General features: G+C 46.7%; 2 protein-coding genes across 2 annotated transcripts; one reads left to right on the top strand and one right to left on the bottom strand.

Annotated features, from left to right (window-relative positions):
• Window positions 1–484: 484 nt before the first annotated feature.
• LOC131294713 (uncharacterized) lies at window positions 485–1,672 on the top strand. Its single transcript, XM_058322758.1, has one exon. It carries the CDS (start codon window positions 485–487, stop codon window positions 1,670–1,672), a length of 1,188 nt encoding a protein of 395 aa, XP_058178741.1.
• A 5,916-nt stretch (window positions 1,673–7,588) lies between these two features.
• Window positions 7,589–14,105, bottom strand: LOC131294712 (LIM/homeobox protein Awh-like). Its single transcript, XM_058322757.1, has 4 exons — window positions 14,094–14,105; window positions 8,393–8,574; window positions 7,866–8,311; window positions 7,589–7,782 (listed from the first exon to the last, which is right to left on the bottom strand). Exons 1-4 carry the CDS (start codon window positions 14,103–14,105, stop codon window positions 7,589–7,591), a joined length of 834 nt encoding a protein of 277 aa, XP_058178740.1.
• Between the last annotated feature and the right edge of the window lie 29 nt (window positions 14,106–14,134).

The raw sequence follows: 14,134 nt of genomic DNA, 5'->3' as shown, positions 1-14,134 counted from the left end.
TCACAAACTTTATTAAAAAAGGCCTTACATTATTACGTAGTAGTTACTGCACAAGAATGCAGAAGAGCATTCTTTGGCCAGTAACTTTGTTCAGTCATTTGCTGGAGAAAGTGAAGTGCCCAATGTGCTACTGCTTCCCCTTATCCACATTATCTACGGCCGGGTGCAGTGCCTCGGTTTGAGCGGACTCTTTTTGCTCGGGCACGTGCGTCGACCGGGTAAAGAAACGCCGAGCCGGGCGCAGGGTCGCATCGCGTAGGCCTTTAGCACTATATAAACCACCGGTCATTAGTGCAATAATCGTACTCAACATTCAACTCGCCTTCATTCAACAGTGTTGTCTCTCCCGGTGTGTTAGGTTTGCGGTTTTGCAGACATTCTTCGCCGGCATTCCACGAACCGCGTAGGTCGCTGACGAATAAGGTGTTTGACAGGCTTCATCTCTTTTGTAAGCTACAAGAGCACGAGACCAACGAGACGCATCATGAAGTTGAGCGCTAGTCTGGCCACCTCTGTGGCACTTGTTTGCCTGTGGGTGAGCTGCACCAACGCCAGCCAAGCCCCGATGTACGGTGCATTGTGTGCCAAGAAGGATAACTATGACTCACTTCCCCCACTTCCGTATCCGACGGTGTACCCTGCGCCAAAGTCGTATGTGGCCCGCGCAGAGAAGGCTCGCGTTGGCATCTACCCTGCCAGCAAGTGCGCCGAGAAGGAGAACTCGTCGGGCGAGAGCAGCGAGGAGCAGTACAAGGCCGTCGATCACTACGAGCAGGTCCGTCAGTGTTATGACAGCCACGGTAGGCTACTGCCGGTCTCCATCTGTGTCCAGCTGCCTCCGGAAGCTCCACTGAAGCTGTCCAAGAATCTGCTCCAGCAGATCGTCTACTCGCTTGTGGATAAGCCGGCCGAACACGAGCCATCGAAGTATGTCCCGGCCCACCAGAAGCCCTGCGAGTACCCGCGAAAACCTTGTGCATGTGCCAAAAAGCCCATGGAATACAGCGGAGAGTACACTCCACCGAAGACTGAATACGAGCCGCCGAAGAAGGTGTACGAACCCACCCCGAAGCCATGCGACAAAGTGAAGGAGTCCTACGAACCCCCGATGAAGCCGTACGTCCCGAAGAGTTCCTGCGAGGTACACAAACCCGTCTACAAATCGTCCGAGAGCTACGAGGTGCCCCACAAACCGTACTCTCCTCCGAAGAAGCCTTGCCATGAGCCGAAAAAGCCCTACACTCCTCCCAAGGACAACTACACCCCACCCCAGGAGCACTACCCCACTCCTCCCAAACCCTACACCCCTCCGACCAAGGCGTACAACCCTCCTCAGGAGTCCTACCCGCACGTCCCGTACAACACCCCTAAGGAACCCTGCAACCACCCCACCGAGTCACCCCGCTACTACACCACCACTCATGCCCCCTACACCACTGCCGCTCCCTCGTACACCCACCCGCCAACCCATCGCCCAACTCCGTACCACCCGACGGCCACCTACGCCCCGTACACTCCCCGCTATCCCTCTCTGTCGTATAACGCCCCGAACTATCCGAAGCCAGCATACCACGAGCCAGCACCTACGGCGCCCTCAAGCTACCCGAAGCCACCGAAGAAGGGTTGCGGGTGTGAAGAGTCGCACCGACCCTACTACAACACTTCCTACTAGGTGCCGTTTCCGAGAGGGCACTCGTAGTCTGTTAGAAGTGTTCTGATTACGTTCAACCTAATTTATTTATTGTAGACATTTTAATAAATTTTTAAATCTATATTGAAACTCTGGTGGTTTGGTCTTCCGCATCATTTATAAACAAATGCCTATAATACAGCATAACTGTTCATCTCCACATAGCGCACTCTCCCCTGACAAACTGATAAACTCGTTTTTTAGGATTAAACGTGTCCACCTAGCGCACTCAGGAAACGCATACAACTTTGACAGGAGTTTCCTATGTGGAGATGAACAGTAACACATTTCTCCCGTATCATTATTACGCTCCGTTTTCACCTCAAATGTAACAAGCCTAAACATAACTTTCTTTTGTTTTAAAATACCTTGAAACATAAGGAATGTGTTTATTGCGAGTGAGGCACCTTCAGGCACGTTGCGTTTGATAATGTGCGAACGTGCTCGAAACGATTACGAAACGGAAGCGAGACGTCATAAGATAAAATTTTCGCATAAGCACGTGTGACATGATGGAATTTTTAGCATTTATTTGCATGAATCATACGATTGAAGAGCATTCATTTTGTATTTGTAGAGCTACGTTTCACTTTACTCGGAGTTATGCGTAAAATATGGAATACTTACCATTCCACGTGTTGGGTATAAAATGAAAGCTTTACTTAAATCATTTTGGTTATCACTAACTACTTTGTTAAATCCTGCTCTAAGATTTTGGTAGTTAGCAAAAAACCCAAAAATGGTAACAAATCAGGCTAAAATGTTGTGTAATTGTTGTGAATATTTTCTTTACGTCATCTTGTCTTCATTGGCTAACACTTCAACAACATTATGTCATTTAAATCCAATTTTAAGAAAAATACTGATTTTACTATTGAAGATGCTCGTTGGTTTATTTAACTCATTGCTTACGGTTACTGATTCAGAAACTTGAGAAATAGAATTTCCTCAAACCTTTCCATCATTTTTATCATTCATATGCTGAGGTTCCAGTTCAACAGAAATTCTATTCATATAGCTTTACGGTATAAATAAATAGTTCTTCATTTCCAAAATGAATTCCGCTCTTGCCACATAAGCATTGCGGTAGTGTTTATTGCATAACAAAAATTCCTATCCTATCGTAACCAGTCTTCAACGGCGCAAGTAACAAAAAATCCCCCAAATGCCATTGTTCACTGTATGTACACGATCGCCTCCGGAAGCCTCCCTAACCTCCATGGGATGAGTGATGTCTCCTCTTAGTTATAGGTCCTCGTTGCGCTGCTCGAGTCCAGCGTCCGGTACTGGGGTGTCGCGGTCTTATCCGACTCCGCACCGTAGTTGCCCCGGTCACTGATGAGGGTGCGCAGCATGCGGGACACCTGTTCGGACGGAGCCATCGATTCAGCAACGGGCGATGGTCCTTGCGAGCCACCCGACGACACCACGTAGTTCGGTACGATCTGGCTTTCCGCGCCGTAGAAAGACCCGTCACGGCGTCCGGTTAAGGCTTGCTTGCAGTTGCAGGTCGGCTTGCGGCGCAGCACCTTGATGACGCTCTTGCCCGGGATGCAGTAATGGTGGCGCTTCTCGACGATCACGAACCCGCAGTCGGCGCACTCGCCGAGCTGTGGAGGCTTGCCGTGCATGGCGTACGGATACGGAAGCCGGTTGTCTTCGCCCAGGCTGCACTCGTGCGAGTCCGAGTTTTCCGTCTCGAAGTACGACTCCAGACCGTTCGCCGCGCAGACAAATATGAGTGCTGCCACCACCACGATCAGCTGCTGAATCGAAGACGCCATCGCTTTGAGATTGGGAACTTTTTGGCAACTAAACTGATACACACAACAGGCGAGAGGTTTTCTAGGATGGCACGGGAAGCCAGGCACGCCACCGATGTCAATGAAAAGCGGAAGCAAAGTGTACTGCCTGTTCCGGCGTCGGCAACATTTTATAATCGCTCCGTCCGCTGCCAGGACACGGCACCACCACACCCCAAACTACCCGTTACTCGCAATATCTGGCTCGGAACAAGTACTGTCCCCTGGTAAACCGTTGCGCCGAGATGTTTACGCACAACCCGGCGTTTCAGGTACGTGCCGAGGGGGTCATGTTTTTCGTACGACGGCTGGCGCTGGTTATGGTTTATTTCGTGCGGTTTGCAGCGCCTTCTCGCGGGCAGACCGTTGTTTGCTCTTTTGAGACATCGGTCAACCCATCGCCATCCTTCATGTCACGCAATAAAAACAACCTGCGGATTTCGGTGACCTGGCGAGAAAGGGTTCGCCAGCAGTAGATTCGACAGTCAGTTGTGTGCGATCGATAGCCCAGTGAACTTGAGCCTTGTGAGTAGGCGGTGTTTGATTTCCGTTGACAACTGAAGCTGCATTTCCTGGTTTAGTAAGAAATATAGACTTCTCTTATGGCATTGTAAACTTGAGTGAAAAGTGAATTATTATGTTACCTAACGATAGTTTCTTTAATCTACTTACCCCATGGATTTGTTGTGTTTTTAAAGTTAAGTTCAACGTAAATGTTGTTAAAAAGCTTCAGATAGTGAAACATGACATCGCTCAAACTAAATTCTATCAGCAATGCGTTCAGATACATTTGTTGTATGTATCGTATCGATCGGACATAAAAAAAAACGAAACAGAAATACATTTAGACTGCACAAATAGCAACAGCTTTCATCAACCAACTCTCAGAGGGAGGATCGATTTCGTAATTGCGAGAATATTTCAATCCAATAATTGTTTTGGGCTTCTGCACTTCTGCAGCCGCTCACCGCACCGTGTTCTTTCATGCGGCAAGGTGAATGGATGCAACCCTTTCCGGCCAAGAAGTGGCAGAAGGCGAACCGTACCGCCAGAACCCAAGCTAACAAACGCCATTAAGCTAACAAATGTTGGGAGAGAAAAACTCAATGGCAGAACGGTCCAATTTTCTGTCTTAATTTACGTCCGGCACTTCTGTGAAGAAACTGAAAGAGGAATAAACAAATATATGCGCAGGGGAAAACATCAGTTGGTGCAGCAATGCTATTTGCTGAACAAAACATACAAAGTAAAGCCCAGGAGTTGCACGCGATGCAATCTGGATGGTGACCGCAGTCAAATGCAACCTGTCCGGCTTCGGAACATACCCCTCGTGTGTGTGTGTGTGTGTGCGGGCGACCAAAGTCGATCGATTGGCTGATCGATTTACGATCGGTACGAGGCATTTTAATTTGAAGACTAACCAACGGCAGGGAGAGAGAGATATGTTTCAATTAGTTATTGAAACTCAAATGTTGGAACAGACGGTTCTCGACGTGACGCGAGCAGGGAAGCAGGGGTCGCGGTGTACCGGCAGTGGACATAGTCGACCAGCGGTCGCTGTGAGGATCAAAATGAAATGTTAACTGCCCAGCGGACAGATCCGACCGAACGGCACACCACACGTTTTTTTTTCGATTTCTCGATCGGCGCGCGAAGGAAATGAAAATAAAATCTCTTATTTACAACCGAAAGGGGCAGCGTTGGCTTCGGGGGTATCGGATTTTTCCTCGTCCATGTTTATGATGCGTATCTTTGGAAGTCCCTTTTTCACTTCATATTGGTCCCTCCTGCTTTGGTTCTTTTTGCCGCCCTTCGTGCGAGTTCTTTCGGAGCAGCTTTTGTTTTAGCAGCATCCCCCCCTGAAGGGGCCCTTCGTCTTGGCGCATCATAAATTCCGCAGCAAAACCAATTGCACACTGCAAATACGGTGTAAATCTCCGTACGGACATTTAAGATCCATAAATGCAGCGATATGAGAGGTGATAAAAACAGGCTGCCAGCCGGAAAATAGCGATGGGAAAGGGAAATAATCACACCATCATTTCTTGCTGAGCTACTGCAAGATCAAATCTCCGGCTTTTGTTCATGCGTTTTATTTTCTTTGTATAATTTGTTTCACTTGCTCAGCCTTGGATGATTTCGTATGATGTCGGAGGGTTGAAGAAGCTGCTTTACAAAATGTTGCGATGTTGTTTTACACGAGTGTAGCATTTGGCTTATTAATTCAAGAGTTTCAAATCGTGTCTAGATTCTTCTTCCTTCAATTCTGAGACAAAGTATGAATATTAATGTTTGATCAATTGTTCTGATTACCAACTCTTGTGGAATGATCGGAAAAAAGCTCAAAAGAGTTGCACAAAAGCAACGGGCAAACACAAACAGTAAACTGCAATTCCGCTCGCGCAATGTGTGAAAGTTTGCCGCTGGTGAAGCATGCACCGAGTCGCCATTTGTTTTCGGCCGTTATTAATGGCACTCGATTTCCGTGCTACCAATTTCGGAATCGATCGCCACCGAACAGCGTTTACCCGCAGGCCAGTAGCATAAGTCAGCCCAATTCAATCGATCCGCTCGGTGGCGATGGTATCCGGAGCCAATTTCACGATAAGCCCAGGGCACCCAGCGACACATTTATCACCGTTAATGGGGAAAACCCTCGACGCGTTTGCTGGACGCGGCCGCACGAACACAATTTCCGCCCCGAAGGAAGAAGCCGTTATCGCAGCCAAACTCCACCAGAATCGCGCTTGCCAGGGACACAATGATAAAAAAAAGTGGGAGGAGAAGAGGGCAACATTTGAAGTCCCATCCTGGCGCATAATACCCTGTACGGGCTACTAGCCAGAAGCTTTCAATTATTTTCACTTCCTCGATCATCGGGACTCGGGATTGTGAGCTGGGACTCCCGGGTTTGGGTCCGGCATGGAGGCGGAGTAATTGACTTCGGAACCCTTAACTTATTGCACCCGGAAAAGCCCTCCGGATGGTGGTGGTGGTGGAAGAAAAATCGGCCACCGAACCGGGGTCCAGGATGAAGCTGTAGCACGCGGGCATAAATTGTGAAATTAATTTCTGTATTTGTTTTACCGTCCGTCGTTACGCTGTTTTTCGCTTTGTTTCGCGTGAGAGCTTTTGGGGGGAAGATCACTTTCTTTCTTTCTTTTTCGTTTTCATATGAATAATGTTTCACGTTGTCGATCCACCGGTGCACCGAATGGGCCGGGCCAATCGGCGGGTTTATGGCAACATTACTCTTGCATCTTAACCACCGCCGTTTGACGTTTCAATTAAAATCGGAAATTTGTTATCGAAGTATCGAACGCGGTGGAGCTGATGTTGGGTGCCAGAAATGATGAAGTGATTTGATGCACGCCCAAACGTTGATTTCGATTGCCCAAAAAAGGTTACAAATAAATATAGACACAAAGTATTATAAAGAATGTCAACATGTTTAACAAACTCGGTGCATAATTTGTGATGGTTCTCCTTCATTATTGTTTCTAATTATTTTGGCCCTTTCTTCTGAATCACCTCAATCGACCACAGAATTAGATGATGGTAAACCCGAACCAACCAAGATTCTGAAAACACCAACCTCAACCAAAACGATCCTGGACTCATTGTTCTGCCAACCTTAACATCATCTAGTAAGCCAACTTTTTCAATTTCGGATGAATCATAAACTAAGAACACAAACACAGGTACTTTCAAGAGTACTGTATATTGTATTGCGTGAATCAATTTCGTACTGATTTTCACTATGTAACACAAAATTCTTCACTTCCACGTCGTGTCCGATTTGAGAATGGGTGAAAGACTTGCACTGACTCCATCCAGAGAACGTACGTAGAAGCTTCTGTGAGTCACGGTGCGTCCATGGAGTTGAAACTCATGCCACGGAGTGCACGTCCATTCTCTGGGATCCGTCGGAGACGGAACGATCCTTCCGTTACCCGTAGAGGACATTCGATTAAGGTAGACCTGGGATTCACTCCTGCCGCCTCCTGCGAAGTAGATATCCTCCTCATCGGGTAGGTCAATGGCACTGATGATCATAGGCATCCATCCAGCGATGGTGTGTAGGCGGCCAGTCGCGTCACACCACGAGATTGAGGAAGCCGTGCGAGTTAAAGATGGAAGGCTTGCCCAGGACGCAGTCTTCTGGTCCGTGCGATCCGAGGTGGTGCATAGGGACGGAGCCATCGTTGCTGTTGCTACTGCTGCAGCTGTTGTTGTTGTTATTGTTAAGGTCCTGGCGCATTCCGTTGAAAAGATCTTGGGCTCGAGGAACTAAAGATATCCAATACAAGAGATTACAGTGAGTAACAAATACTCCGAAGAACTGGTTGGTGGTCTTTCAAAGCGTAACTCACCGTGGACATGTTTCTTCTGGCGTGCGCGTGAATTCTGGAACCAGACTTGCGTCACCCGTTTGCTCAATCCCGTCGCCAGTGCTATCCGCTCCAGGTCCTGGCCGTCCGGGTTGCTATCCACCTGGAAGTTGGCCTGTAGAATGTGGATCTGCTCCTCGGTGAATGTCGTCCGGATGCGTTTCGATTTGTTTTTCCCACCGCCGCCATTCCCATCCGCATCGCAGCCATCTTCGCTCGACGCCGTCCCATCGTCGATCAGCTCCATGTAGTGCGTCTTGCACAGGACTCGATCCTCGCAGATCGCGAACTGCTCGCCGGTCGAGAGCTGGCGACCGCAAGAGTCGCACGCGAAACACGCCAGATGGAACACGTGCTCCCGCGCCCGCCGGACCCAATCGGTGGCCGAAATGGAGCGGGCACATTTGGCACAGCTGGTTTTGAATTTCCTTAACGATGGCGAAATCATACGATTCGGATGGTTACTAAGCAACCCATTGGTTGGTCATCGGTCAATTCTTCACACTTACTTCACATAGTCCGCTTTGCAGTAGACGTCACCGTCGCGTAAGAAACAGGACGCTTGACGATCCAGCGGACAGAAGCAAACGCTGCACCGAAGGCAGGACCCATGCCAGGTACCTCCGTTCACCTCGAAGATATAGCGGTCGGTAATTTGTTCGGTGCAGCCACCGCATGTTTTGAATTCCGTCTGTTCGGATAAAACAGAAGGAAAATTAGATTTTCACCATCGGGTATATCACTTTCTGTGGATAATCCTATCATAGAACTGCGTTTCAACTGAACCGAAATTAAACTGGATTCTTAAACTGATAACTTTTTATATTACACAAACACAATGCTTGCTTTCTGGTGGCTTGAATCCAAATCGGATTCACCGAACAGTTTGAATGGATTTCAATAATTACACGATATGATAAGAACTGTATTGCTCTTAGAATATTGATTATAGAAGTTTAACCAATTTTTCCTGACTTTAAATTGGAGTAGGATTTTTTAAAATCAAAAATCTATTATATTGAGATTGTGTTATCGTGAACACATTTCAGAAACGTGTTATCTGTATCCAATACCCAGTTCAATATTATATGAACTATAGATTTTAGTTAAAGCGAACAAATTTATCGTAGTTCTTTTTTTCTTATACCAGTAGGTTGCCTACCTTCATATTTTTGCTTTTACGCAATAGTTGTGCAAGCGTACAAATGTTGATAAAACCACAGAATAGATGGAGCAGTATTCCTTAAGGATATAAGTTTCTCGTGCACTCTTAGAATTATCTTTCACTGATTCAAAGTCCGTAAGTGTTCATTGCACAATAATTTTCACAGGCACCAGTTGTTTCGTTTTATGAATTTGACAAACAATTAACGAACATGAATCACAAACAATCAGAATCACTTTTTATCTTAACGTCGTTTCTTATACGTTATGCCTTTGAACCACTCAGCAACTAGCACACAACATCCCCACAAACGACCTTGTAGTTTCCGAAACTTGCTCGTCTGCGCCCTCTGCGAACCGGAATCGACTCCCGAACAAACAAACAGCAGAAATCCGACACGTCAATCGCCGTCGCAGGCCAAACTCCAACTGAGCCAGTTGGTCCACTCCGGCAGCATCAAACGCCTAGAAAAAGATCAGCCGTTTGTCGGCGAGGTTTCCTACGGCGGACCGTATTCCCTTGCCCATCTGCCATCCGACTCACCTCCCCAGCCCAAGCGCTAAGCATCGATGAATGCGTAGCTGAAGATGTTGCCGATGACGATGATGACGGCGGTCTCTGGCTTCTCTCTCCTTCCTCAACAACCATGGCTCTCCTTTGCTCGTGCACCACTTCCATCTATACATAGCTATCCGTCGATCTCTGTCTAGTTCTTTCTATCTCTATTCTCTACCGAGCCCTTTCCACATCCTTCAGCTATTCGACAACCATCACCCGCCCCGGGTTGGCAAACGAGACTAGAACACACTCAGCGGCAGAACTCACTCTTCACGTTGTTATGTACAGGCTTTAGCCGGCAACCCCTCGACGGCCTTTTAAACCCCAGGAAACCTGGGGGTTTTCGGATGTAGACGGCGTCTAGGGATGATCGGTTGTTCAAACAACGCAACAACATAACACGCCCCTTCGATTTCATGCGCCCTTTTCGCTTGCTTTTGGTCGGTTCCGCTAGTTTGGGGCACCCTTTCGTTGTTCCTTTCCGGTTTTCACACAAGTGGCCTCAGTTTCCGATGGAATACTGCGAGTAGGGATGTACTTCCGAGCGTGGTACCTGCCTTACAGGTTGTGGAGAACCGTGAAGTACGCTATGATGTGACTTCTCGAGTGTGGTTTAGTTCTAGAGTGGTTCTGTGGTTCTGCCAACAACTGAATGCTGTAACTTTAAAGAAACTTTCTCCTTTAGTATAATTTGTGGAAGTTATTCGGATGTGTAAAGCGTGTCTTTGCGAATTTCAGTTGAATTCTAGTTCATGTTAATCTGGAGCGCAACCTTTCGAGAATCACTTTGGAAAATGCAGACGCAATAAAGCATGTCCCAAGCAACCCGATGACTTCCTCAAGTACTTTCGACTGCTCCAAAGGGTAGCATGGCCTCCAGTGTCAACGGCACGTCCTCAGTGACACCGTCCCCGGTGCACGTTGTTGCATAATTGTGCCCCATTCAGATGCAAATCGCTCCTTCCCGCTGGCAACGAGCCCGGGACAATGTGCCATCCCCGGTGGCAGTTTCAGCCACCAAAGTTAGCGTGTGACGAATATCACGGCGGGCGCAATGCAAAACCCAATTCTTGAGGGATTCCAAATCGATGGAGAGCGGGCCTACCACCGGCGTCCAGGGTTAGCCCGCTTCCGGACCGCTCGAGATACGGTCATGAATTTAGACGAGACTGTACTTGAATGAACAACGACGACGGCAACAACGGCGACGACGGTGGGCCGGGAAAACAAAAAAAAAAAGCAAAACGGCCCCGGAGCCAGTCCACCTGGTACGGCACGGGGACACACCGGCAGCCAGATCAATGGATGTCACACTCGAATGTCATTCTCTTCCTCAACGTCCAACACCTTTAAAGTCGCTACCGTTTGACAGCTTGACGAGTGAGTCGTCCCTTTTGCGGACATCGGACCGGCGCACCACGGACGGTAATGGAGACAAACGACCGGAGTGACACCTTTTCTACCGACTACACCTTTTCGTATCGGAGCTGTTTGCATTAGAGTAGATGCTGGTTTTTTTTTTCTTACCTCCAAAAGTTCCCTTTAGTTTTCGAACAACGACAAAGTTCTGTCCCATCCCGAGAATTCTGTTCCCATTCAAGTAGCCGAAAATATGCAGACAACGGATAAATATGCCCAAAAAACGTTCCGGGTCCCAACTTCAACCCACTTTTTTGTCCTTCTTTTCGGCATGGCGGATCAAAATTGACAGTGAAGCTGCTCTCCTTGTTCTCGGTAAAAAGTTAATTTGGTTTCCTCCTCACGGTCGGCTTCCGGAAGAGAACGCTAACAATTTGCAAATGGTGTTGTTTACTTCGGAATGTTTGGCACAGAAGGAAAGCATTGATCGATTCGTTCCACGTTTGTTGCTGGCACTGTGTTTTCGTTTTACCAAAATGAAACGAAAAACCCATCGTTTTCAAATGAGTTTGAGTAGAGGAAACCTCTGTTGAAGAATGAACTAGTTTATGTTTGTGAGATATTATAACATCAACGTGTTTTTCTTCCGAAAATTGTACGAGATCCAATTTATAATTGATTTATATTCGTATAATCTTATAATCGCCGATTTACATATTATTTATTACAAAAAAAACGCTTTCTATTACTTGTATTAACCATCTATTTAATACTTTTGAAATGTTACCTATTGTACAGCGTAACAATTAAAAATTAGTTCATAGCACTCGTTAACCCTCGGCCGGGAAATTCCCACAGATTGATAAACGGTCTGATTAGTTTCCCGAATCGTTTAGGCAGTTGAAAGTTACTAATGACCACAGATGCATCGGGTCGAAAATTTCCCTCCGGTGAAAACGATTGAAAGTTTTGTTCGGACCTAAAATCAGCCGGGCGCAGTAGGGCGTCGGCAAAGCATTTTCAATCATATTTTTTTCCCGTTCATTCCTTCTCGCTCAGGCTTTGGTGATTACAATTATCACACTCACTTAAAGTACGAGCCTTTACTAATCGCTTGTTCGAACGGGTGCTAATGGGCCTTTTTCCGGCCTACTTTGTGTACTTTTCCTTTAGTTCGAACGAATCAGTTGTATCTGCGTTTGCCTACAGTTGAACAAACAAATGTGTCTATCGCTTTTCACCGACCCCTGGGAAAAGTGCTTGTAAAACTCACCCAACCCGGGACAGGGGGCGCCGTCGGAACAATTGGCAAATAAGTGATCAGTTTCATCCTCGCAGCGATTCATTGCCTCAGGTGAATCCTCCGGGTCCGCTTTCCCGGAGATCTCCCGCAGAAACGCTCGCCAGGAACCACGAACGAAGCGTAAAATCAGGCCGTCCTTCATCCGACCGGAACCGGTGTTTGATTGTTTCCTGTGCCACAAATTGTAGGCGTTAGACGTCACTAATAACTGCATTTACAACAAAGAACGGAGGAAGCTCAGCTCCAGCTCCTCAACCCTCCCGGGACTTTGGCTCCGCACGGTCGATTCGCAACCCTCCCAACGCTGGTGTCGTCTTCATGGAGTGTGGATTGTTGCGGGTGATTTTTCACCCCTGCTAGGGACGAGAAAACAGCCACCCGGTGGCCCGCATTGGACGGATTAAACACCACCTCCGGCGTTCGGAGTTCGGTTTGTTCCGATTTACTTCGCAGCTCTTTCCGCTTAGGGTTCAGGAGGGAAAAGGGGCCAAATTGTGCGTAATTAAATTAGACGAATATAAATCGCTCCATCGACGCTGGGTTTCGCATTGCTCAAACGGTCCCAGAGGAAAAGGATCAAATGTTGGCCGGAAACTTTGTCATCAAAAAGATGGGACTTAACGTTGTGTAAAATATTTTAACCTCGGTATGAAAGAACACTGAAAAACTTACCAATTGAACATAATAAAAATGTTTCTTATCAAAAAAAGGAGTTCACTTTTCTTTCATGGACCAACAGTGCGAAAAACAAAACCTGTTCAATATTTGTTAAAACCTCATTCTGCACCAATGGGCACGTAATTCCCTTTCGATCCCCTTCGGTCAATCTTTACACAGCCCTATTTGCTTTAGGTTCGCTACAGATTCGATGTATTCAAACAAACGAAGCTGCAAACAAATAAATAAACATCATTCTTTCGAGGTTTATGCTAGAACTCCACTCCCTTTCCCGATGTTACTCGATTCGATCGTGGACAGTGATGAATACAAATTGAACGGATGAGAAAAACTTTTAACCTCAAGCAAGAAAACTGCTCCAGCTCAGGAAGGCAAGCCTGAAAAGGACATGCTACGAGTTTTTGGAAGTTTCTCTGTCCCACTCTTCGTTACGGACAACCACGATGGTGAGTTTTTCCGCTGGTGCAAAGTCTGTCGGTCGCCCTCGAAGGGATTCCGAGCGATAATCCCATTATCCTGGGCGTAATCGGATCACGCGTTTCGGTCGAGTTTCCAGGACCGTGTCGCTGTATCATTAGGCGATAATACATCTGTCATTCGACCGGGCGCGCAGCATTATGCCATGTTTTAAGCGTCACAAATGTTTATACTTCATCGTTTTGCTAGTGGGTGATAAAACATTAAAAAGGGAGAAAGTGTTCTTTCTAGAAGAGGCAATCGTTCGGACAATTTTTGGGATAAGTGTAGTAATGATATTTTTTAAAGAAGTAGTAGTAAAAAAAACTCCAAAACCAACGCCATGCGTTAAGGATTCGTTTTGTTATATGATTTATTTAATTTCAATTGCATTTATCTTAAACATGTACGATAATAATTTATTTACAGTAAAAATTTCACTAGATAAATGCATGCAACTGGTTGCCTCCGCTCACTGATTTTAGATGACGTTTGTTTAACCTCCACTTCTAACGTTCTTCGTAATTCGGATAACACCAAATTGTAGGCTAAATGATATTGTTGTGAAATGTGTAGTTAGATTCCCGTCGATATCAGTAACGGAGCGATCCAGCAATGAGTTTCTTTGGTAGATTTTTCCTGCTCAAGCTCGAAGCTCAAACGCTTTGCGTTCCCTTTGCTTCGAATTTACTTGTTCGCCCATGTTCTGGGCCAGATCTTCTTCGTCGTCTC

The sequence above is a fragment of the Anopheles ziemanni genome, chromosome 2 (assembly GCF_943734765.1).
Source record: "Anopheles ziemanni chromosome 2, idAnoZiCoDA_A2_x.2, whole genome shotgun sequence".
Lineage (NCBI taxonomy): Eukaryota > Metazoa > Arthropoda > Insecta > Diptera > Culicidae > Anopheles > Anopheles ziemanni.
This window is presented reverse-complemented; position numbering and strand designations above follow the sequence as displayed.

What these genes read in the sequence shown, in the direction of transcription:
- LOC131294713 (XM_058322758.1), top strand. Translation starts at nt 485, where the DNA reads ATGAAGTTGAGCGCTAGTCTGGCCACCTCTGTGGCACTTGTTTGCCTG.
- LOC131294712 (XM_058322757.1), bottom strand. An exon ending in TGCAAAGCGGACTATGTGAA is followed by an intron (nt 8,312 to 8,392) that starts GTAAGTGTGAAG and finishes GCCATCGTTAAG; the next exon opens with GAAATTCAAAACCAGCTGTG. An exon ending in CCAGAAGAAACATGTCCACG is followed by an intron (nt 7,783 to 7,865) that starts GTGAGTTACGCT and finishes GGATATCTTTAG; the next exon opens with TTCCTCGAGCCCAAGATCTT.